Source organism: Oreochromis aureus, linkage group 7, assembly GCF_013358895.1.
Source record: "Oreochromis aureus strain Israel breed Guangdong linkage group 7, ZZ_aureus, whole genome shotgun sequence".
NCBI classification, from domain to species: Eukaryota; Metazoa; Chordata; class Actinopteri; order Cichliformes; family Cichlidae; genus Oreochromis; species Oreochromis aureus.
Genome location: NC_052948.1, coordinates 33,963,118 through 33,989,152, shown reverse-complemented (window position 1 = coordinate 33,989,152; position 26,035 = coordinate 33,963,118). Strand labels below are relative to the sequence as shown.

Sequence of the window (26,035 nt, the reverse complement as noted above, 5' to 3'; positions counted from 1 at the left end):
GTTTTGACTTTCAGTAGGGATGCATCCCTTTTTTGAGCCATATCTGGCAATTTGTAATCAATTATGACACATATACTGTGCTACTTGACACCATATTGAAACACAGTATGTATTCATTTTTGCTTCATTTTCTTTGTGGTAGTTTCTATCATAGGCACCAAAATCTGCAAAGCTTGTAACTTTTTGGTAATTTCTCCTGGTGAATATGATCAACCTTATCCTTCTGACTATAATAAAATGCATTCCCTTCAAATGCATTGAGTAAAAGGCAAATTTTAGAAATGTGTCTTGTAGGGACAGTCAAAATTTCTCATGTCTCGGACTGTCTGGATAGGGGTGGATTGGTTGGTGTTTTGATCCCAGTCTGCTCCAGTCTGCATGCCAAATATCCTTATTTGCAAGATACTAACCCCATGTTAGCATACGTGTGAATGTTAGATAGAAAGCAGTTAGAAACAGCGTAGAAAACAGTGCTTGTGTGAATGTGTGTAAATGGGTACTCAGAGTAGAAAAGTGCTATATGAGAACCAGTCCATGTAACACACAGAGGGAAATGTTAGGAGGAGTGAAAGAAAACTGAGGGAAGTAAGAGGTTATGAATGGTTTCTCTGTCAGCAGCTGTTAAAGACAGTGAGACAGTACTATATCTGTCACATTTCCCTAGTACAGTTTAACATACTCAAATGCCTATACCTTAATTTGTTTACGCTTTATTAGACCCAGAAGCCAGTGCATTTAAGTCTGGTCAAACAGCATTTTAAAACACCACAATGACACTTGTCATTCATTCAATAAGGTGCTGGAAGCATTCCTGAGAGATCTTCGTCCATATTGACATGATAGCATGACTCGTCATGTTCAAGAAACCAGCTAAGGGATGGATTTGACATTTAACTGCTGCTCACTGGGTATTTTCTCTTTTTCTGATAACTCTCTATAAGCCCCAGAGATGGTTGTGGTGGGAAATCCCAGTAGATCCGCATTTTCTGAAATACTCAGACGAGCCTGCCTGGCATTAACTAGCATGTGATGTTTAAAGTAACATGAATCTCTTCCCCATTCTGATGCTCACATTGAACTTTAGCACGTCATCTTGATCATGTCTACATGCCTAAAATCATGTGTTAGCCAGCAGCCAAACACACTTATGTCTGTGTACATTTGTCACATTTTAAATGAGGTTTCATATTTGGTGATCAAACACTAAAGAATGTAACTCAAGGATCACTTTTCCACCATATCTTTCACCGTCTTCCTCTGAGTATGTAGCCACAGTGAGCACTGATGTAAAATCTGTTAGTGATTCAGGCTGTTGCTGCCACCTGTACACACTCCTATTGTTACTACTCGAGCGGTGAATGTGTGGTGATATAAAACTGGTGTGACCGGTTTAACCTGCTCTGTTAGGACCCTCTGCCCTGAATAGAGTCTCTTTGTAAACAGAAAAACAATGAACAAGCTGTTGACAATCAGCAGTCAGACATTGTCAAAAGACTGAAACTTGACTCAGTGAAGAGGGGAAATAACCTCACCAGTAAGCAACACATAGAAATACGGGTTAATCAACAGAAGCCATGGATACTGCCCTCTATTTTATATTAAAGCAACATAATTTTGAAGCAAAAAACAAACACACATATCAAAGTAAAGATATTGAAATAATTTATTTCCCTGATACAAGTTTAAAGTATTGCTATGGTACAATTATAGGCCTACAAAGCATCTTAAAGCACTAATTTTTAAAGTTTTTAAGGCATGTGGAAGATAAGAAGACAATATATACATGGTACACAGTATGGTCTCTGTTTACTGCAGAGTACAACACAGTTTGTAACAGGATATAGTTTTATGAAACACCAGTGCAGGTAAAATCTGGGTGTAATGAGGAATGACACACTATAAACAACAGTATATCACCTTTTCTAGTTTTATCAACACTATTATTATTATTATTATATCATCTTGTAATGATTTAGATTTTAAGAAATGTTAGAAGAAAAAGAAAAGGTGGGTGGTCTCTGAAACTTTGGTGGAAGGGATCCACCATCCATTTATCTTCTTAAGCACTTCTTTAGTTTAGGTTCACAAAGCGTTAGAGCCCCAGTCCATAACCAGGGGATGAAACTAAAACACAAAATCTGCTATAGTAGGTGTTCAGTTGGGTTTTAAAGGCAAAGTCATGTATTTCACAAAATGTTCACTCTTTTTATCATTCTATGAACTCTTATTAGCAAAGAAAATTTTCATCAGAGGAGAGAGGTGATAACACAGAGCCACAGGATTGTGACAAATGGAGTGGAACCACAACACCGACCACATTGCTTTACTGCAGAGGCCGAGGGTTCAGTTCTTTCCTTTAATCTGTCACGTGTTCAAACATCATTATAGCATGAAAATTTTGAAAATATTCTGCATGTTTAAACAGGTGTAAGAGCCATGCCAGCAGCTCCGTCAGTGCTAGTTTTAGCAAGCTATTGTGGTACGTTGCAAAGTAGTCATTATAAATGGGAAGTTTATGTCTGAAAATTCAGTTCATCTAATGAATTTGTCTTTTTATTCATTTTTTAATCATGTCTTTTTGTAATGTTCTTCTGGGTTAAAACACAGGGTGTTACTTATGCAAATGTGAGTGAATGTACAACGACTAACGTGGATTTTCACACATACATCTGAAAAACCTGAATGATCTTTGAACATATCTCTACGTAAATACAATACAAACGAGCACTGATCTATTTCTGTAGCCGATGAGCTGATATGTTTACTTCCTCATGGAACCAGCCACTGAGAAATGTAAACATTTACAGAAAATCAGAAAATATTAGCAAAGAAACACAAGGATTTACTAGCAGCAGTGTGAACGACAACAGGCAAAGAAGCAGCTTTGTAGTGTTTTACTGCACGTCAGCACAGTAGTTCAGTGCTACTAATACACATTAACACATTAACATATCTGCTAGTTGTAGAGGTGTTTCCATTGATTTGGAAAGTTGAGTTTCACTTAAAATTAAAAGAAAGAGGAACAACAGAGCCTAATGCACTTTTCTTTCAAAAACAAATGCCCCCATTTTGTTAAATGAACGAGGTGTACATGCAATAATTCCTATATAACTTTTCATGAAATTAAAAATATTTTTCTGATTTATTAATTTGGATACTTATCTTAGAAATTCCGAAAACATGTAATAAAAAAAACTGCTCTGTTTTCCTGAATTCATCCAGTTTAATTTTTTATAGAACCAGTCAAAAGTTTGGACATGCTCAGTCAAAGTGGAGCTTCTCCCCCTTTCACAAGGGGTCGCCGCAGCAGGTGCTCCATATGTCTGATTTGGTAGGTTTTCACACCAGATGCCTTCCTGACACTTTCCCAAAGGGATTTCTGTCTCAACTGGGTTCCTGTTGTTCTGACTTTCACTCAGTTGAGCTTTCTTTGCCATACTACCAAATATTTTTTTTTTTTATTTATAAAGAAATCAATAACATCCCAGCAATAGGAAAGCTAAATCACAAATGTGCCTTTGTGATCTGTTATGAATCTTAAATTTTTCACAGCAATTTATTTTAATTAAAATTGTCTCAGACAATAAGAAACATCCCTGCCCTCAAATGTGTCCAGACCTTTGACTGTCACTGTATGTTTTACTTTTAATTAAGATCAACATTAAAATCGAATGAAATTACACAAAGAAGAAGTAAAGAACAGGAAACTACTTATCTTATTGTTATATTGTATTCAATATATAAGCAGCTGTTTTCTTTGTAGAAACAAATGAACCTAAAAATGTTTTTGGCCATTCAAACATCAAAAACCCACATGGTTTACAATTAACTCAATTATTATACACTATTCACTGAAAATAATGTTATTAGGGTTATGAAAACTAAGGTTTATTCAGATTTGTTCATTTTTAGTATAAATATATTCTATTAGATGCAAACTAAGTTGAAATTGCTGCGTTTCTACTAGAATTTGTCATTTTTACCGCTTCACAAAGTCTGTTAATCAGTTTATACCAAGCATATTTTCTTCAAGCATTAATTATTTGAATAAATGAAGGTTGGACTTTATAATTTTCAGTTGCATTTGACTCAGAGTTATTGCTTCATGTTTACTGAGGTTGAAGAATCTTTTTTTTTTTTTTAAATTGTACAAACATTTTTCTCTCAAGTAACGTTAAAGAAAGTACCCGATTTTTTTACTTTAAGTACAGACTCTGAAATGTACTCGAAAATAAAAAGTATTTCCTTTTTCACTAGCTATTTTTGTGCAATGCTAACAGACCAGTGTCTTGATTTCGTGTCATGACATCACCAGCTGTACTTTTCTCTGTCTTTGCTTCACACTCATCTTCCCTGCATGTGTGGGGTTTTTATCTTTCAACTCTACACCTTGCATATCAGTTGGCAGATACACCAGTGGGACTGTCTTTTATGTATTATCATTCCCTACATATACATTCATATTGCTATGATGTCTGGAAGGTGCACAGTGAAATAACAACACACCTCAAATGTGTTAAAACTAAAGTACGATTATTAAATGTAAGGTATAAAAAGTGGTTAAAGTGTAGAGAGTAAAAGTAAAAAGCTGTTAGAAAATTTGGGAGTCAAATGAAGTACAGATGGTTTAAAAACTGGCAGCAGAAGTAACGAGCCCTACTCGGCGCAAGAGGGAAGAACATTCCCACATTCATGGAGGAGGCATCTCATTATTGTGGAAAAACAGAGCAGATTTTTTCTGAGACTGAAACATGGGACTTTTTTTCTCGAGTGACTGCATTATGCTTCTTTAAGGATCATAGTGATGCTCACAGTGGAGAAAATGAGAAGAACAGGCTACTACTTGTAGTTTGTGCCATGTTTGCTGTTCTGAAGTCCTTATGTCTTCATGTTGTTGGACTGCGGTTGGTGTTTCAAAGTTCACAAGTGCAGGTGGTTGGAAAGGAGCAATAGCCCTGTTTCTCCTCACTAGAAATCAAGAAGAGAAGATTTTATTTGCCTTCAGGTGACAAAGGTCAACAGACACATCTGTGCATTCTTGGGTGTGTTAAGTTAAAAAAAAAAAAAGAGCAGTTTTCAAAAACATCCTGGCATCTTTTATATTTTCTTATGTACGCCCTATTGTCAAAAGTATTTGCTCATCTCACACCAATATCAATTTGGATGACATCCCAATCAGTCTCTGCACTTATTCATCCCAAAAGTCTTGCTTCAGGTTGAGGTCAGGGCTCTGTGCAGGCCAGTCAAGTTTTTCCACACCAGACTCACCCATCCATGTCTTTATGGACCCTCCTTTGTGAATGAAATTTTCCAAAGTGTCTCAGTATGCTGAAGCATTAAAGGTTCCTTACACACTGGAGCAAAGGGGTCAAACCCAACTTCTGGAAAAACAACCCCACACTATAATCCCCCCCCCACCAAACTTTACACTTGGCACAGTGCAGTCAGATAAGTACTGTTCTCCTGGCAACCACCAAACCCAGACTTATCCATTGAATTGCCAGATGGAGAAGTAGTTTGTCACTCCAGAGAAGTCTCCACTGCTTTAGTGTCCAGTGGGGGCGTGCTTTACACCAACGTTTTGCATTACACTGGGTGATGTAAGGCTTGCATACAGCTGCTCAGCCATTGACACCCACTCCATGAAGCTCTCTGTGCACTGTTCCTGAGCTAATCTGAAGGCCACATAAAGTTTGGAGGTCTGTGGTGATTAACTCTGCAGAAAACTGTTGACCCCTGTGCACTATGCGCCTCAGCGTCCACTGACCCGCTCTGTGATTTTACCTGGCCTACCACTTTGTGGCTGAGTTGCTGTCATTCCCAAATGCTTTTGCTAACAGTTGACTGTGGAGTATTTAGTAGCGAGGAAATTTCGCGACCGGACTTGTTGCACAGGTGGCATCCTATCACAGTACTATGCTGGAATTCACTGAGCTCCTGAGAGCGACCCATTCTTTCACAAGTGTTTGTAGAAGCAGTCTGAAGTCAGGTGCTTAATTTTATTACACCATGTGGTTATGGAAGTGAATGGAACATTTGAATTCAATGGTTTGGATGGATGAGCGAATACTTTTGGCTATACAGTATATTTTATTCAACCCTCCAGTGAGCAGGTTTTTTGCCACAGAGGATGAGGTTGTCCATCAAAGTGAAGCTGTCAGGCTGCATTTATTTCTGTCATGCTTGAACTGATGTTTTGAGTGCAGACTCTTTACTGCATTCCCACAGTAAAAAACCCATTGTCTTTGAAGTCAGGCCTTTTTTATTTTTTTTAGGAGGTTAAGGGTAACAGCTGGGAGCATGCTTATCATCCGCCCAAGCCAAAACACTTATTTTACTTAATTTTACTTGAGGAGACAGATAGGTTCATGGCCCAGGTTTCCTTTTTTTTACCTACAGTATTTTTAGTGTTTCTGAGTCCCACTCTTAATGTCAGAGGCTTTGAGATCAGATTAACTTGGACGTCTGCGGGCTTCCTGCAGAGCCTGAGTGGGACCGCTTAATGTAGACTGGAGAACGGCTTCATATAAGCCTGAATGAGGATTTTGTGGTTATGTAAGAGAAGTGCTGTAGAAAAAAAAGAATACATGAAGGTTTCTTAGGCTGACACAAGGACCGAGGGGCAGGGAGGAGGGAACTGGACTCAGCTGAGTCACACAGAGTGGACGTCAGAGGGGACTTCAGGACCCCGGGGCAACCGCCATCAAAGAAGAGAGTTCCAAGAAGATGAGATAAATTGCATGTGAGTGTTGAGCAAGAAGATGTATGTATGTATTAGGTAGTAACATCTTATGAATAAAGGTCAGTTTGTTATAGTCATGAATCACTACGTGATTCTATTCTGTTCATGGAGCACATTCATTGGGGGCTAAAATAAGACATCATGAGAGCCTCCATGTCTTCTTGCCACAATCAGAGGATCAGTACAAATTAAAAGAATGGATTATGGGTGTAATTTGCTGCTTACACTTTATTGACGACTGATCAGCTCCAGCTGGGTCGCCTGGGTGAGACTGTGTGAGGCTGAAAATGCAGAGACACCCAGTGACCCCTGAGTTCATTGTGCATGGTGTTCCCAAATACAGCAGAACAACAAATTATGATTTTTTTTACAACTAACTATGGGTTCTTTTATGTAATTTTATGAGGACAAATATAATATCTCAACAACAGAGTTGATCTTGTTGTCATGACCTTTATCTTATAAGGTAGTCTTAATGGGTCTTAATGAGCCCCTTAATGAGCCCTAGTTGAAGCCTATAGTTTCAGGCATCCATTCAAACATTATGAGCCCACTAAATGGCCAAAAGGTGGCATCCTACCAAGTTTGCAACTGGCAAAGGCTGCTGTCACTAAACCTCTAGAACATATTTGAACTTTTGGATCCTTTTTTAAATGATATTATGTGACAAATAATGGAACTTCCTGTGAAGGAAGGGTCATCCAGGAAGGTTATATTTGAGTTTTATATTATTCTGTCTCTTGGAAGAGATATGAGACTGTGCTTTAGACCTATACATCCACAGTGTCTTTTGTCCTCTCTTCCTCCACTCATCCCCAACCGGTTGCAGCAGATGGCCGCCCCTCCCTAAGCCTGGTTCTGTTGGAGATTTCTTGTAGTTCAGATGGAGTTTTTGCTTCCCACTTTCACCACGTGCTGGATCAAACTGGGTTGTTTGTGTTAATAAAGCACCTTTAGGTGACTGTTGGTGTGATTTGTTGCTTTATATAAATAAAACTGAATTGCACTGCACTGAACTGAATATACAGTTTATCGGCTTGCCAGCCATACTTGGCACCTGATTACAAAGCGCTCCAACCACCTGACTCCAAAATGGCTCTACATGGTTGCAACCAAAACACTAGTATGAAAGCTTCAAAATGCATGGTTACATTATGGGTGGGTTTTTGGGTGTGGGTGGCTTTATCTTTCATGGTCTTTAGTAAAGTACTGTCTTGAAAGATGTGCGCCAAACAAACAATTAAAATCCTTCAGTGTTATGTATTAATGTTGCAAGTGTCACCATATGGATGTGAGAATATATCGAAACGTTTGGAGCTTTTATGCACAAACTGATTTTTATGAGCTGTTTGGTTGGATGTAAACACCAAAATAAAATAAACCTAAGCAGGTAGTTTATTTTAGGCACCAAAAGTATTAATTAATTGCTACGGTATCTCCAACTGGAGATTTTACAGTCACTTCTTGGCATGACCACCAGATGTCTACATACTCTGTATACTTTCTTTTTCTAAGACCGAATGAAACAGATGAGGTGACATGAATGGAACAATTCAAACAATTCAATGGGCTGATAACATTTAAACTGTCGTCTCTGGACACAGAAACATCTAAGCTTGACCTCCCTGAATATTTTTCCCCTCCTCCCCCTTGTGTGACAAATGAATGTAGCCTGAAATCTGTTCTCTAGCTAAATAATTCAGTTTGATGCTGTACTGAGTGAGGGGTGTACAACCACAGATGGATGTTAAAGCTTCAGCTTGAAAAATAATCTTGTTCACTTTCTTTTCAGGAGCCAGTCTGGGCCTCATTCAGCAGGGCTCTGACTGGATTATGTAGGACTTGTTAAATGCTTACTGGTCTTCGGTGCTGGGCCTGGGTTGCTTGTATTCTAACGATAAGCTAAATATAGAATTACAGAACCCAATAAGACTCTGCAATTGAAATTACATGGCTTACCAAGTAGACATCCAGTTCAGAGTCAGATTGGCTTCTGCTGAGGGGCGGCAGTGGATCGTCCAGAGCGATCGTTGAACTGGAGGCTCGTCGGTCTTCACTGCAACATAGATATACAATTTACTGTTGTGTAAAGGTGTGTATGAGCCGAGTTAATGTCTACATCATCATTCATCGTTCAGCATCCTCTCAGAATATGTTGATGAATATCAAAAGAAAGATGTAGCTTTAGCTCTTTAGAAAACAGTAAAAACACAGCTGTTTGGAACATTTCATCAGTGGCAGGGAAAAAAACTGCAGCTCACAAGCCGCAAGAAGCAAACTTTAGAGCTGAAAATGACCTGCAACTCCTAAAAACACACAATTCCTCAAATGGCTGCTTGATTGCTGGCTCCATAAGGAAACTGATCCCCTTATACTAAAGCCTTTTTCAGCAGCTTCCTGATAACATAGTCCGCCACCCTGTCATCCAAATATGGTCCTTTATGGCTCCAACAACATGGGGACGGCCAAATTTCAAGGCTTCAAATATGTGCAAGCTAAACAATGTCCACAAAAATAATCTGAAGAACTGATGGATGGATTTTGGTTACACACTTTCATGTCTGTGTCAGGGTGAATCAGATCAAAATATCAACTTCTCAACTTCTCTTCTGAAAACTGGGCTTTGATCTGAAAGCAGTACATGTGAAGTACCTGTTTTCATAGTCTTCTTCCTCTTTTCCGCTGGATTTTAAAGAAACGGCAGACTCAGGTAGAAGATCCGGCTGTTTGGAGGAACTGTAAACTGTTAAAAACAAACACACCGTCAGCGAACGAGTCAAGCAAAGCTCCTGATAAAACAAACATAAACAAAAGAAACAGCTTACAGTTTCCATCCAGGTTGTCCATGCTTTGGGCTTTCTTCTCCTCCTTCCTCTCCTTTAGTGGGGACAGAATCTCCTGGGAGACTGACTTTGCATAAAGGGAGTTCTTCTTCCTCTTTGAAGATGCTCCTCTTAAAGCTTAAACACACAGAGAAAGAATTTAAAACCAAAGCTGCGTTTATGCAGGAAACAGAATGGTGGCAGGTTAGCATGACTTACGATGGCTCTTCTTGAAAACAGTCGTGCCCATGAATTTCAGAAATCTGTCTGCATAAAAACTGGGCCTGTGCACTGACACTGTGTCCTGAAATGAAAACAGGGCACACGTGTGAGCAGCCGCATACATAAGGGATAAAACAGCCTGCGGTTAAGGAGAAGTAAGGAGTATTACAGACCCCGTCATGTACAAGAGCCTTCCAGGAGTGTTCCACCTTCTTAACGAACCTGAAAATGATTAAAAATTTAAAATCATTATGTAACATTTTTACTTATGTAAATATTTATGCTTGCTCTCGACCATAGACTGTATAAAATAAAATGGAAGTAGCCACTGTGGTTAGCAAGGTCCTGCTGCACAGCCTTGAAGTTTTTGTTCTTACTTTTCACCACCAAGGGGCAGTGGTTTAACCGTCTATGTTCACATCTAAGGAGCTGTTTAGCTTTTTAGATTTCCTTTTAAATACCTCTATTTCCTCTAGGGGCTGCAGTTATAAATAAGAATGTGCTCTTATTAAGGACTTGCCTGGTTGAATAACGGTTGTCCTGACTGCACCATCTTGTGGTATAAAGTGGTATTACATAAAAGTATAGGGGCCGATATCTTTTCAACACAATTTACTGTTACAGCTGTTTGTATTCATCCATCCATTTTTTGTTGCAAATCCATCTTTTACATGCCTTCTGTGCTTCTGATGGCTGTGCTGCAATGCATCTCTTTAATTTAGTTGTGGGTTTTTGGCCACCTCAGCCAAGTCCAGAACTATCAGTCTGAGCTGCAGCCGTACCTCTCAGCCATGACTGTGTCAGTCTAGCCATGAGAGATGGGGACAGATCCCATTTTGGTAGATTTTCCAGGTTTAAATAATAAATAACAAATAATATAGCCTGTGTTTACTGAGCCAGTAATGAGTGTTTAAACTAATTTAAATGTTTCTGAAGCAGGAAAACAGGGTGAAAACCCTGAGAATCATAAAATATAAACTAATAATAATGCCAAGGAAACATGAGTCACAAACAAAAAAGAGTCACATGTCTTTGCCTATTTTAATGAATTTGAAAAAAACAAAACAAAACTATTAAACCAATAAAAAGTGTACAAATGTTTCTGTAATGCTGCACGGGGATGACTGATCCAGGTGCAGCCGAGTAAGGATGATGAGACAGTTTGTCTTCTGCATGTTATTTTTGTGCATGTTACTGCTGTGAGCTCACCTGTAAGACTGAAGAATGTCGATAATTCCTAAAAAGATGAGCAGACTCTCGTCTTTATGTTTGGCGGGAATTCCACCCAACCTGGAAAAAAAATTATGATAAGTTTACAGTTTTTTAAATGAAATTATGCTTTTGAATGTCAAACTTTTCTACATTTTTGACTAGCTCAGCGAGCAGTGAGGTTTAAAAAAAGAAGCCACTAGAAAAATAAGGGAAACAAGACCTAAAAACAAGCGTTTTAGTAGGAAGCAAACCGTTCTTATTAGATTTGATTGTGTGCAAACTAGTATGTACAAAGTATATGGTAATACTTAATTTAAGATAAAAATAACTTGTGAACTGAGATGTTTAAAAAATGTTTCCTCTATCATATGCGCTGCTTAGTCCAAAGTGTCCACTTACGTGTCATCATCTGCCACTGGTTCTGGGTCCTTGACATTCCCCTGGATGGACTCGAGGGCGGTGGAGTAGAGGACTTTCTGTCCTCTCCTGCTGTCACATCTGCTTCCTCTGCTCAGCGGCTTCCTATCCAGAACGTGAATCCCCAGCAGGAGACTGTAGTCCATGATCTTAAAGCTTTCCAGGACCTGATAAGAGACCAAAACTGAACTCAGGGAATCAAACTTTAAGAACCCCTTTGAAAATTCAATAATTTTCTTTAATGTTAGACTGCAGTTTCCCTAAAGAGTTTGTCAAAATTTAAACCTTCCATTCGTTTAACTGTTTAAATACTACACATGCCAGTGGCTATCAGGTCTGAAACCATGACACCAAGTTCCCCAGAGCCCACTGATTTACAGGGACAATATAAGGTTCTGGCCAAACAAAAAACCTGCAACTACTTCAGTGGGTTTGTTTAAAAGAAACTCCCATGCTGAAATGCCCGCCTTTAGAGCATCAAAAAGCATGTCACAGTGTGACCTGCACACTACAGACCCTCTGGTGGACCTTGAATGCACTGCAGGTGGGCCATTAAATGAATTTACATTATAAAAATAAACAAAGCTAACAGAACAGCTATGGGATTAAAAATAATCCATTACCCTTCATTTAAATAAATCTGAATTAGTGTTGTATTTTCAGTAGAGGAAAATGAATAAAGGAAGGGTGGCTATGACATGCTGAAATCAAATCATCAAAACATTAAAATGAGGTAAAGTTTACATCAGGCATTGTTTAGGCAACTTATGTAACTAAGGTCAATCGAGCCTGCAGAGCAGAGCCTGGGGTATTAGACATTTTGTGGTTATGTCTGTCTGAGGCTTCTAGTTGCTTACATAGGCCTAGTATCTCTCTATATTCCTAAATAAAGAGACATTTCATTTAAATCCCATAGCTGAGCTGAACAGGAAACTTTGCCAACCATTAATGAGATTTTGTCTGAGCAAATAAACATTTATTTATCCCTCAGAACGATCTGGTGATCCTCTGACGTTTAATCTACCAAAAAGAAAGAGGTCAATACTTTAATTTGTTCCCTACTTTGGCTTAGGCCTCATACCTAAAGCCTTCCATTATTGGCATTTATCAGCTAACAGATTAGCCATGTGGAGGTTACAAATGACATGCCTGCTAAAGAAAGCTACTTGATACGGACATGAACTCCCGCAGAGCTGCACGAATAGCAATAGAGGACAGATACTTGCTTATCTGTCAAGCAATCAGCTGCAATCACCTTCCTGATTTCCTATTTTTTCTATATGTTTGTCACACTTAAATATTTCAGATCACCAAACAAAGGCAATAGAGAATTTCCAGTCATTATTTTGTTTATTATATCACCTTTTTGATATATGTGGACATTTTTTACTCAGTGGTTTTAACAATATAATAATTTGAGTAATAAAATAAAACAAAAATCACCTACAGTTCAATTTTCTTTATAAAAGTAAATAAATAAAAAGTTTTACTTTGAAGGAAGTCCCCCTCCCAGAGATCAACACTGGGTCTATAAGCCAAAAATACACTAAAGCACAAGCCTCAATCCCTCTGACCAAGCACTGATGTCATAAAGTACCTCTTGTAAATAAAGGGCCTTAATATGTGCTGTGTTACCTAATGCACTAACTGAGGTCATATACAGCCGCCCAGTAAGAGCGTATTACATCCAGTTTGCGCTTTAGCGTCCAGCTGCTCCGCCTGACCATGAGTCAGGTGTTTCGCTCTGCTGCACGCTAATCCTTCATCAAGTGACCACTATTGTTTCTCGCTAATGAAACAACAGGCATGCACTAATGCAGTCATCAAAACAGCTCAGGGAATAACAAACAGGGGCACAGCTCAAGGTGCTGACCTGTGTGATGTTATTAAAGTAGGGGAATTGCGCAGTTATCATTGGCTGAATATAACCTCTGGATTTTGGGTTTATTTTGGGGGATTTTGGCACAAAAACCAAGTAAGTGACGGATGCTGGCTCTGAACTAAATGTGATGTTTTTCTGAAGTTTTATCCACGTGACCATTTAGTTTGGAGCTCTGGAAGAATTCTGATTTTCTGGGACCTTTCCTTTTGGAGAGTATAGCTAAGCATTCAAAATTTGGATTTGGGCAACACTTACCTTCCAAATTCTTAAGAACAAGCTTTGTGGAAGATCCTATTAAAGCTGTGAGAGAATAACATGGGTAGCAAATTCACAGCCAGTGAGCATCAGGTGTCCTGTGTCATATCGCCTAAATCAGTTCTGAGCATGTCAGACAAACCATCTCTTATTGTTGCACTACACGTGGAAAAGGTCAATCGACCAGAATCTCTGAACACTGTCAAAAGCTCATGTATGAAAACAGGATGTTCTCACTGTGTCAAAGTTATTAGCATGTCTGAGCTGCAAGCAAGGTACATGCAATGTAAATCAAACACTGATATCATCCTAACTCAAACCAAGTAGCTGTAATTAACTTAACCAAGCACCTTTAAGTGCCTATTGTAGGATTTATGGTCCCATGTTTGTGTTTGTTTGCAAAGCCCTGTGTCTGTGCATATCAGGCAATCCCATGAAACTCCAGCAGTGCATCGCCCTATGATGACGGCAATGGCAATTTCATTTATATGGCACATTTCATTACAAGCAAACTCAATGTGCTCAGCACAGGAGAACATGAAAATCAGTGTAGGTTTACAATGCCAAAGGCAGTGAAAACAGCAAACTATAATAAAGCAAGACAAAATAGAACACAAACCAATAACAAAAACATTACTGAATGCAGGCCTGTGTAAATAAAAAGGTTTTTAGTCTGTTTTTAAATTTATGCACAGACGTAATCGATCTCAGGTCAGAAGGCAGCTTGTTCCAAATACCTGAAAGCACCTTGGGCACCCTTAGATCTAATTCTGGGAACAGTTAAAATATCTGCAACCGATGACGTGACAGGTCTGACTGGACAGTAAACAGTGAGGTTAAAAGGCCGATAAATGTAGGTAGGATGATGATTAGTTCAAAAGTTATTGTGAACAACAGGAGAGGACGAGTGAGAACAAAAAGATTAAAGATTAAAGATGTGGGCGAGAGAAACACAAACAACGGCTGCTTTTAATTTCTCAATTTTACTTGATTAAAAAGAGCAAAGGCACCAGCAGTTGTAGCCCACATAACTTTGATGTTGTACCTTTGCAACAATGCACAACCACAAAGTGCAGCGCCTACAACAGACGACAACCTGCTGCCATGCCTAAACAGCAGAACAGTCCTACAATAAAAAAAACAAATGCGTCAAAAGAAAATTAATTAGCAAGTGTGCCAAAAAAAAGCAAAATACAAAGGTATAAACTGACTGTTAAGCATAGCCTCCTGACTAAAAAAACCTCCAGTGTCTCTAAAATGGGAGCATTACAACTCAGCTCCCAACTTTGCCATCCTAACAGACACAATGTTCATAAAAGTGAGATGCAAGCAGCATCGGATAACCCTGCATTATTTAAGGCCCCAGGATGAGAATGTATTGCTGGAGGCATGCTACACTAAACACAAAATCTGCTTCACTAGCCAGCAGTTTAGTGGGTGTGGCTTACAACATAGAAATGGTAGTTTAGCTGGATTTATAAGTTTAAGGTTTTAATGGTCCCCAAATGATGAGCTAGCAACCCTCTTAAGGCAATCTTTAAAAAAAATTGATCTAAGTTTGCAGCTATTAGACTATGTTGTTTCAAGTATCATGAAAAAAGTATATTTGTAACTTGTAGTCTTTAAAAATGTTAGCAGTTGATATATCTGACAAGTAAAAATGCAAATCTTAAAGGTCTTGTATATGAGTTATTTATCTATTGAATGCAACACATAGTTGCTAATGGATGTAACGTCCTTATGTAAACATACCCGACAGTCCCTCTGCAAGGTCTTCATCAAGGCACTATATGTGTCCGGGTCAAAGACCAGGCCCTCGTGCATGTCCTGGAAGTCCAGGTCTTTGAATGTGGGTGAGGACTTGGCACGCTCTTTGCGTGAGGCGCGGCGTTTGTACGAGGATCCCTTCAGGTCGTACTTGTAGTGCATCTTCATGGCTCGCGGCAGCACATTGTTCATGATCACCACTCGAACGGTGATGCCTCCACACTGGATGCAGTAGAGGCCGTAGAACTTGGGCAGTAACGTCCTCGGGTTCTGATTGAGATTCTACAATAACAAACATGATGGGGTTTTTTAAGTGATAAACAGAGAAGGAGTAAATATCCCTGATAATATTGGTCCAAATGAATCATTTTATTGTCCATTTTAAGTCCATTTAAGAAGAGAAAGACTGAAACTGCAACTTTCAAATAAGAATTAGTCCAAAATAAGTGGTCGGAGAAGAAATGTGAACATACACATGTAAACAGGTCATTTTGGGAACTGTAGATTATATCAGTGGCATATTAAAAGGTGATATAGTAGTCAGTTCCCTTTCCCCAAAAGTAAAATTTTAGCTAGTCATGTCCACGTGCTGATGCATGTGCACAGCAGCTCCATTTTAGGTTCATCTGACAGAAATTTTGTTTTCTAATAAAGCTTATAATTAGGGATGGATCAGGTGATCCTGACAATCTGTTAACTCCTGCACCTCCCTGAACCTGGTTCTGCTGGGTGTTTCTTCCTGTCAAATAGATGTTCTTTCTCACCACTGTCACCAATTAATTTTAATAGGTGGGGTTCTCGCTAATAATGTTGAGTGTTTTACATTAGCATATAAAGCAGCTTGAGCAAACTGTTAAAGCTTAAGTAATTGAGTAATGCAAACATATGTTGCTGTATGGCTTTAATGCAAATGTGGTAAGACTTGTTTTAGTAGCTCACCATGTAGTAACCAGGAAGCAGCTTCTGCAGGAACTCTGCCTCTTTAGGTTGCACTGTCTTGATGATGAACTCGTCATCGCTGGTGAGGTAAAACCAGGAACTGCTAGCGCCGGGGTTGGACAGCTCTATCAGCGGCTCGTTGCATATGGAGTACTGAAATTCAAAGTGAGGCAACAGTTTAAGGCGACCAATGTTTTTCAATCAACTCAGGGGAAATTTACACCACACATTCCTGAGCCAGAATGTGAATTTGGGTCTCCACCCTCACCAGATAGTCGTCCGGTTTGATGCCAAAGAGCTCTCTGAAGTAGCGAAAAGCCAGTGGGGCGTATGTTTTCAGACGGAAATCTGGGAAGTGATGTGCTGGGGTCAGGTTGCTACCCTCACTGGAACACATACAAAATATGTATTAGTCTAGCTATTTGCAACTTTTAGAAGCACTGTGACATGAGCACATAACAGGTCACGGTTAGAAATGCACAGGTGTAACTATTAAAAATTACTGATAGCTGAAATTCATGAAATGAACTACTGGAAAGAAACAGCTGCAGTATTACCTTCCTCTAACAACCAAATGCCAAATGCCTACTGAGAAATAACGTGGTTGCTGAAACATGTGGTTTCTGTCAACCCACAAGTGATTATTTGCACACTTCTAAAGGTAACTTCCCTCTTTTCTTAACATCAATACAGGTTGGCTGCCACTGTGTGGGTTTAAATAACTCAGTCTAAGATTTCTCATAATAATAATTTGCATTTCTTTCTTTCGTTGGCAATATGTAGTCAACTTATATTTTTTTGTAGGCTGGAAAAGACTGAGGATATGCACACTTAGCTGACTTACATAGTTTTGGTTAATTTTTGAGTTTAGGCTTAATACTTGGATTGTGACTTGATGTGCTATGTAATGAGGCCAATCTGGGATTTAAAGCTTACTCAAATCTCCCAAAAATGCATTCAGTTCCTTGGTAGGTAGTGATAAAATTAAACTCCCTGACATTTCAGAGTAAACCTACCATGCATGGAAAACATCCTAGATATATGTGGGGGGGGGGGAAATCCCTGTGCATGTGCATGTGCATTGGTCATTATCTGAAAGGATTGCAGTGCAAATGTGAGTATACCTTGGCAGGAAGACGCTCTCCACCACAGAAAAGTCCTGCATGAGTACATCTCTGTCTGGTTTCGAGCTGAGGTTTCCCACAGCATAACCGATGCCCAGCTGGATGGCGCCTTTGAGTGCAGCTGGTGTAGGCTAACAAACAAATTAGACATCTTAGAATTAGGAATTTTTGTGGCACTTAGTTGAACATTTTCTTTGCTTTCTTTATAAAATAGTTTATCATTGTTCAACACTTACCTCAATACTGGATTAGCTATAGCATCAGCAAGCTTCTCTCAGAAAGAATTTTAATCTCCAATATTTGTTAATAGTACTTGTTAGCATGCTGACATCACCAATAATGGCTCCTTTAGTTTGTTTTGTAACTATGGGCATGTTAGCATTTAATTCAAAGTAAAACTGTGCTTACAGTAGCCTCACAGTGAGTGACAGCATTAGCTTGATTAACGGTCTTATGTATGTCATTTTTAGATATCATGTTAATATACAAAGAGGATAGTAAGCTGAAGCTTTTTGGTGTAGGAAGCATGTGAAACACAAACAGCAAACTACAAAATTTAGCTAATACTGAAGAGCCAGAAACTGTAGTTTCTCTATAATTAAAATAAACATTTAAAATAAACTGCTTTCATGATATTGCAAGTCTGGAACAGGCTCCCGGCACTTCAGTAAAGCCTCAAATACTAAACGAAGCCTTCATACGCGTAAATTAAATTTTCCAATTAAAAGAAAAACAGAAATTTTACTTTAGAACTTATTTAGAGCTTTTTCCTGTGAGCCAGAATGTGAAGTTGATCAGCCTAATCACACCATTTTCCCACCACTTGTTCCTTACCTCACAGAGCAGCTCTGTTACATAACACAGCTGATGAAAGGGTAGCTGCAGTCATGTTGTTGCAATTCATTTTACTTAAAGTAATATTGCACATGACTTTCTGTATGACTTTTTGGATTTTTATGACCTGCAGGTGCCAGAACCTTTAAGCTACAACTTATTTTTCCCAAGGTCATGGCGTAGTCAATAAGTGAATTAAACAGCTCAGGAAAGAAAATAATAAGTTTCACATTTAGACTCCCAAATAAAAAACAACTTTTGGTTTCAGTCTTCTGTTTGACCACAGATATTTTCTGTTTTGACATCAGCAATGACTTGAAGTGGGAGTAACTTTGTTCCTACCAGAAGATTTTTCCATTGCTTGCTTGAAATGATCCACTCACCTTTTTATGATCCTTTGACGCTTTAGAGGTTTTGGTTCCCCTTCCTAGGGTGCTGGCAGGGGATGCTGACATCTTTTGGACAGAGAGAATTGGACTAGGGGGAAGCTCGGCTGTCCTTCCTCCAACTTTGATTCTCCCCGAGTTCCTTTTTTCCCGTCAGTGGTAAATGCACAAACACAACAATTTACATAAAGTGCATTTTCCAGGTAGGCTGCTCCTGTGGATGAGGTAAAGAAAAATGAGTTACACAATGTGTTGCATTTGCATGAATGTCAATGCAAAGTGCACACACGCTAGTGAAAAACTTCCCTATCAGTCTTGTCTAGTTGTCTTTCCTGTGACTTACAGTATATCCTGGGCTTGCAATAATCTTTCTGTCTGGGGTACTTCTGGACTCTGAGGACCTTTTGGTGAATGTGTTAGTCTTTTAACTCCAGAATACTTCACAACAACCCTTGATCCCAATTAAGAAGGATTGAGAACTATTACATGTTCAATCCCCCCGTGTTATAACAGTGCACAGTGTTTTCTTGATTATGTGATCATCAGCTTCCAAAAAAGAACACAGTGATTAGCAAAATGAAGCCATATACCAAAACCTGTTCATTTCCATTGCATGGGCTTTAAATTATGGTTTATTTCCCGATATATTTCCAATGTAATTCTCCTGAAATTACAAAAAATACAGACCACCCCACCTAAGGGTAATTAATGTGAAAAGGCAAGAGGGGATACTCTATAATACGCACCCATGTGTAATTACCAGTGTATGAAACTGCAAAATTAAGTTTTCCCTTCACCTCATATACCACCAAATATATTTGCTAATTTAATTTCATAAATCTAAAGCTTTGTAGTAAATATAGTAGAGTAAATCATGTACTCCACTTTAACTCACCACTGCATTCTGCGGTGTTGCTGTTAAAAAGAGACTGGGTGGTTGCTGTCAGCTTGCAGCATAGACATCTGCTCAAAATCTAAAGATCTAAAAGCTTATCTGAACACAGACAGATTTCACTTTGCTTTCTGTTTAATTTAGTTGAGCTATAACCGAGTACAACAAACCACTGGTGAATTTCAACAACTAAAGAGACTGTTTCAAATTATCCAAACAGGTGGTGTGATAAAGGACATGTACTGGTATTTTAATGTGAAACAATTCACAGGTGAACTTCTTTGGCTTGAACAGAAGTCCAACCAATTTGCCTGACATACTTTTTTCTGGCCCTGAGCCATTGTGCCATTTGGATATACTGAACCCTGCCTTTCTTTAAAATATCCTAAAAAAACCTCCCGTCTTGTACTCTGCATAAGTTCTAATTTTAGATGCTGAAAATAACCACAGGAATATGATGTGGAAAGTTGAGGGCTGTATTATGAAGTGCTACTTTCAACCTTTTTACAGTTTTAAAACTGTAAAAAGGTTCACGGGTGATCGTGGCTCAAGAGTTGGGAGTTCGCCTTGTAATCGGAAGGTTGCCGGTTGCCGGTTGCCGGTTGCCGGTTCAGTCTCGGTCGTTGTGTCCTTGGGCAAGACACTTCACCCATTACCTACTGGTGGTGGTCAGAGGGCCCGGTGGCGCCAGTGTCTGGCAGCCTCGCCTCTGTCAGTGCGCCCCAGGGCGGCTGTGGCTACAATGTAGCTTGCCATCGCCAGTGTGTGAATGGGTGGATGACTGGATGTGTAAAGAGCTTTGGGGTCCTTAGGGACTAGTAAAGCGCTATACAAATACAGACCATTTACCATTTAAAACTGTGAAAATTAACTTCAGCAATTCCCCATGACCACATTTTCATATCATTCTTTATCATGGATGAAACTCCAGGAAGGTTTATAATTAAATTATAACATATTCAGTACCTCATATTTTCATGCAAATGTGCATTCAAAACATACACAAGCACTTAAACCTCAAACAAGCAAATATGGAAACAATTGAAAAACTTAATCTGCACATAAGCAGTACTGGAGATTCAAGCATTACATAAGCGTAACAAATGAATGAACCTTTAATCAGTAACTAAAGATGTGAGAAGTATGATTCATCAGAATAATGGATGAGGAAATGATTATTTATGCAAAATCCATAATCTGGAAACCTGGCAACAAGTCCATATAGGTTACAGCTGCCTTATATTTGCGCCAGAAAATGGGCAGATGCACTAACACTAACACAGTTGACTCACCTGTGTACATAAAGGCATCAGCTGGAGGTATTCTGTGATTCAGTTTGCAACTGCACCAGCGTTTTAACCAACATTAGGAAACACAAGTTACTTTTCGTCTAGTAACATCATCTTGTGTAATGAGCAAATTTGAAAAATCTATCCTGGCAGACAAGCCCCTGTCTAATTTAAGCACTGTTTCAGGATGTGGTTTTGCGGTCTGACTCGAAGAGAATGCAACTGTCTTTTCAGGGGGTCGTGAAGACAAAACTTGTTTTTTCAAGGATCTCACATGCAGCTCTCCTTTGCATGTTTAAATTAGAAGCTGAACAGATATAAAAACCTTGCTAAAGATGATTAAACACTGACCTAGTGGTCAGAGCAGTGAATGAGGTTAATTGTATGGACATAAACTCTTTGGTAGATTATTTTTGGTTTGCCTTTGCAACACTTTACATATTGAATAAACACTAAGTGATGTAACAGCACCATGTGGCAAAAAAAGCCAAAACATGAACTGATTTGCATTAATTTGTCTCCAGGCTAGTTAGATAGATCAGATAGATGCCATTCATTCAGACACTGGCATCTGCTACCACTAAGTTGTGTCTGAAAGCATGTAGTTTACTTTTATAAAAGAAGGCTTTGCATGTGTTCAGAAAAATAACTTCAAGTGCAGCCCAAACAAACTTCTGGCTTTTACTTGTCTCAAAATAAATCAAACCTGAACCTCTTCAAAAATCATTGCAACTCGTTTTTGAGAAGTAAGGGAATTTGTTCTGACTTACATGGGAGTGTAATTTGGAAATGCCTAAATATTATAGATGCTGGTGTGGGGAAAGCAGCACTCCATGCATAGATGCCCAGACCTCTCCCTCTCTCTGGCCACCGCCTCCAACTCTTCAGAGGGGACATTGAGGCTTTGCCAAGCTAGCAATGCAATGAAAACTCAACTGGATTTGCTCCCGATAAGACATAAAACCCCTCACCTGGGAGTCATGCTAGTCAGATACCTGAACCAAATGAGCTGGCTCCTTTCGATGTGGAGGATTAGTTGCTCCACTATGAGCTTGTCAGAAATGACCCAGCTACTAACCCTATATCTAAGGGAGAGCCGAAATTGAGCCAATTGAGAGCCCAAGATATTTGAACTCCTCAGCTTCGGTACAGCAAGTCATCACCAACCCAAACAGCTACTGAAGGATTGTTAAGACAATTCAGTCCATCAAAAAAAAGCATTTATTTACATTTAGGAGTTATCTCTATATTCATGCTAGGGTGGCTTAAAAGGGGCTAGTAGTGGCCCATTTACTGTATATAAAAGCTGGATGTTCCTTAAAGTGCTGAAAGGCAAAGCTAATGTGATCACGTCTTAAACCTGATTCTTTTTCTAACGGTCAACAGCTGGCGACTTCTCTGCTTATATAAAGAAGATCTGGTAATATAAGCACGTTTCCAGTCTTTTTTTTTAATGGAATTTGAGGCTCATTTTGTAAATTACAATATTATTTTGCATAAGTCAAGCTACTTTGTAATAACTTACTACTGTTGATCCTGTTGATACATTTGTTACTTCTAGGCTGGAATACTGTAATTTTCTATTATTTTCAGGCTGTTATAAAAATACTAATACATACTAGAATGAGAGATAATTTTCTTCTATGTTGGCTTCTTTTTACTGATTCCCTGTGAAGTCCAAAATTGAATTTAAGATCCTTTACCTCACATAAACAGTCCTGGCCCCATCCCAATAGTGAAAGTGTGCTTGTGGCCATCGTAGAGCTCTTCCTAAGGGAGTTCTTTATTCCCACCATTGCCAAGTGCTTGTTTTTATTGTATGCAGTGTCCTCAGTCAGATTCACCTTTGCACCTCTGGTTTAATAATGACACAATTCAAAATGTGAATCTGAAGCTTTACAAAGGGACATTACAAAACACAGAGGTTGATGTCTCTGTGGTGATGTGATGTGTTGTGTAACTTGTGCTAAATTCCTTTTGAAACACGTGTTAAACAGTTCTCTAGAACTTATTTTCTCCACCTATGAACCTAAAAGCTGAAGTCTGTGGTTTCAGAAGAAGAACATGGGCTGCATTTGCACTCTTCTTTTCACTAAGTTTAGGCTACCACACAAGCTTTGCTGCTACTGGGCTGCTTGTTAAAACTGATGCTCTCATACCTCATTAATTATATTTGCACTTGTTTTCAGTGGTGCCCAGGATCTTAGGGCTATTTTATACCCACCGTTTGGCACTTTTCGAACGGTACGACAACGTTGACGTCAAACGTGACATAGTTTGACGTCAACGTTGTCGTTACCCACGTAACCCACTGTCATCAGCTGCAGTTTCTGCAGGCTGTGCACCTTTTGACTTTTGTAACCTGATGCAGCTGGGTTGAAGAAGCGAGTGTACGACTGTCAGTCTACCACTGTTGTAATGACACATTGGTACAGAAGCTCAGCGATTATACAGAGGGAGATGTTGTAACAGTTTGAAAAGATTAGACTTTGTGGAAAAAAACTCATGTTGAAGGTAGACGTAGCCTCCGTGAGGCCATCCATTGCTTTTGGGCTCTGCATTTTGTCTTTAGTCTCTATAAAGCCTCCATGTTGGCCCTTCACAGCTCTAAGGCCTAGAAGCAATTGGTGTACAGAGCTAACTACAGGTATGCAAGTTAATAAAAGCTTTTTCATTTATTCACATTCAAACATTGCCACAGATTGCTATGTGTGAGAAAAGGGGCCTGAAAGTGTGTCAGTGGAGCATTTTTCAATTAAATATCTTGAAAAATGTTTGATATGTGAAGCTAAAATTTCGTTTAATTCCATTGTTAAAACATCTCAAATGTTTGCACATTTTAGTGTTGCTTCTTTCTTTCTTGAAACGTTGTGCTGCTGTTATGTCCTTCATTTATATCCCATGTATTGGGTTATAAAGCACTTTCTGACACTATACTGTATAACTAAGTATGACATTCTTGCTTGAACATGCACAGATGGATCTTTTGGTATTGTCATATATTGTCCATAAAAGTTGAGAAAATATTAAACATTCCACCCTGAGTGGAGCCCACAGGGCCTCATTTCAGCATAGTCTAGACTAGAAACACATTTCATTATGATGCAACAAACGTCAGCAGTATTGCTAACATCCTCCATACTCACACACATCTGAGTGATCACTTCTTTACAACTCTGTAATTTCAAACAGAAACTCAATGCCGGTTCTTTACACTGCTTTTTATAAAAGACCTCTGAATTGATGTCTACTTTGGTGTCTGGGAGCTTTCACTGAAGGCCTATATTTAACTCAGTCGGTTCGTGTGAATGTTTAAACCTGCACCCTCCTCACACAGCACGCACACAGCAGCTGTTTTGCATGCATGTAAATGATGGCAACCCCTCGCCAGCTGGCTATGGCACATTTTATTTTATTTTTCTCTGACGAAAAGGAAGTGGAGCAGATTTCCTCTTGTGATACCATCGTCAACACGTCTTCCCTCTAAAGCGGCACACGACTGGCCCGCACAGGCTAAAACAATGACACATTCACAGCTAAGATGGCACAGATTAAGATGGAAAAGTTGACCCCTTGCCCCCCTTGACACAAAGTGGAGAGGCGGAAAGAAGAAGAGATTCTCACTCACCTTGATCGGCATGGTGCTGTGAAGAAACTGGTCAACGCGTGTCTGGGAAAAGGCAGTGACAGACAAATACTGTGTGATATCAGCTCTTAGGCTGACTGTGGTGAAATGAGGAGCCAAGTGCTGCAGCGACTGTAGAGCATCCTCACCACTTCCTCTCTTTCTCTCCCTCTCTCTCTCTCGCTCTGTCTGTTTGTCCCCCCGCCTACCTGTTGTATTATTTCCCAGCACATACATGACTCACTCTGAGTTGTAGTTATGAAAGGTTTAACAGTGCAAGTTGTTAAAATATCAATGTAGGAAGAAGTCTTGAAAAAAAATATCATGCACGACAGCTTTTAAAAGCTTTCTACCACGAGTGTGGTCACATAAATATTGTTTACAGTAATGGTATAAAGCTAGCTGATAGATGTATGTTGTAATATTAATATATGAGCTTAGGAGGAGATTTTTATTAAGATATGAATTTAGAAAAAGCACAGAAGTCGATTGACAGGAAATGAGGGGAAAGACAGGAAATGACATGGTGCAAGGATCAAGAACTCCTTAAGAGTCACATATTTGAGATACTCTACCTTAATCTGAAATTCATATTTCCTGGGTTCTTTCTGGAATAAGATTTTACATTTTATAAGGGTTTTTTTTTTAAACAAGGTTTGACCACTCAAAACCTATGCATTCAATACAGCTTATTTACCTCACCTGCCTGGCCAGTTTAGAATCACCAAGCTACCTAACAGGGATGCCTTTGGACTTCAGCCGGAACAAAAAGCACATAAACTTCACACAAAACGGCACCGACCAGCAGACCTGAACCCAAAACCTTGTTACTGTGAGGCGATGGCGTATGTTCTGCTACTGCAGCATCTGAAAAAATGGTGTCCACGGTCTGATTTCCGTCTAGGTGACCCAGTCTCTCTGCCTTTGTTTCCTTCCTGTTGTCGGTAAAGCCATCCCCCATCTTCCTCAAGAACTTCAAACACATTAAAAAAACTTTTGGGCTTTTGAGAACAAGCCAAGTCACTTGTCACAGAGTAACTGTTACCACACCGCCAGACATCAAATATAAATGCACATTGTTTTTGTTTAAATCTGGTCATCCAGTGGCCTTTAAAAAGTGTCCCTTGATGTCTAAATGAAATTGATAAAATGAATGAAATCAAGTGGCCTTTTCAGGCTGATACTATTTTGAAGTCTTTTTTTTTTTTATGAAGTCAGGGGTTTTTATGTGGTAGTGGTTTTATCTTTGCAAAAAGAAACAGCAGGATGGACTGTCTTAGCAGCACCTTTACCTTTGTCCCACGTCAACACCACCACACACAGCCTAGTGTTCTGATACTCTTGTGATCGAAAGTAAACAGAAGTTGGAATGTCTTAGAGGTAGATTCAACACATTATTATTATAATGCATTAAAAGGTCAAACTGAAAGCATTCATTTTCATGTGCTTTCATGTGAAAATGAAAGTTTTCACAGGACTCTGTGCAGCCCTAAACTAAGTGCACCCTTACAGCTTCAACAGGATTGAAGAGGGTAGGTGGCAGCCAGGCTCCACTTAGCAAATGCACTTGACTTCATTAGGAAGTGTGACCAACAGAAATTTGGGCAGTTTGTTGGTCTGCACAAAT

At 39.2% G+C, this 26,035-nt stretch overlaps 1 protein-coding gene across 2 annotated transcripts; it reads right to left on the bottom strand.

Moving 5' to 3' along the window:
- Positions 1 to 1,645: 1,645 nt before the first annotated feature.
- Positions 1,646 to 24,529, bottom strand: pip5k1ba (phosphatidylinositol-4-phosphate 5-kinase, type I, beta a). Of its 2 annotated transcripts, XM_039615778.1 has the most exons (15): positions 24,412 to 24,529; positions 18,600 to 18,816; positions 17,383 to 17,513; positions 16,527 to 16,644; positions 16,259 to 16,411; positions 15,305 to 15,601; positions 11,398 to 11,582; positions 10,996 to 11,076; positions 9,960 to 10,008; positions 9,784 to 9,868; positions 9,568 to 9,702; positions 9,395 to 9,485; positions 8,702 to 8,798; positions 6,968 to 7,023; positions 1,646 to 4,968 (listed from the first exon to the last, which is right to left on the bottom strand). In XM_039615778.1, the coding sequence occupies exons 2-14, from the start codon at positions 18,669 to 18,671 to the stop codon at positions 6,985 to 6,987; spliced, it is 1,533 nt and encodes a 510-aa protein (XP_039471712.1). In that variant the 5' UTR covers positions 18,672 to 18,816; positions 24,412 to 24,529; the 3' UTR covers positions 1,646 to 4,968; positions 6,968 to 6,984. The 2 variants fall into 2 exon arrangements, with proteins under 2 accessions (XP_039471712.1, XP_039471713.1); XM_039615779.1 differs by lacking the exon at positions 6,968 to 7,023.
- Positions 24,530 to 26,035: the final 1,506 nt, after the last annotated feature.

What these genes read in the sequence shown, in the direction of transcription:
- pip5k1ba (XM_039615778.1), bottom strand. Translation starts at nt 18,671, where the DNA reads ATGTCAGCATCCCCTGCCAGCACCCTAGGAAGGGGAACCAAAACCTCT. An exon ending in CCTTGCAGAGGGACTGTCGG is followed by an intron (nt 11,583 to 15,304) that starts GTATGTTTACAT and finishes GTCTCTTATCAG; the next exon opens with GTCCTGGAAAGCTTTAAGAT. An exon ending in GAAGAAGACTATGAAAACAG is followed by an intron (nt 8,799 to 9,394) that starts GTACTTCACATG and finishes TCTATGTTGCAG; the next exon opens with TGAAGACCGACGAGCCTCCA.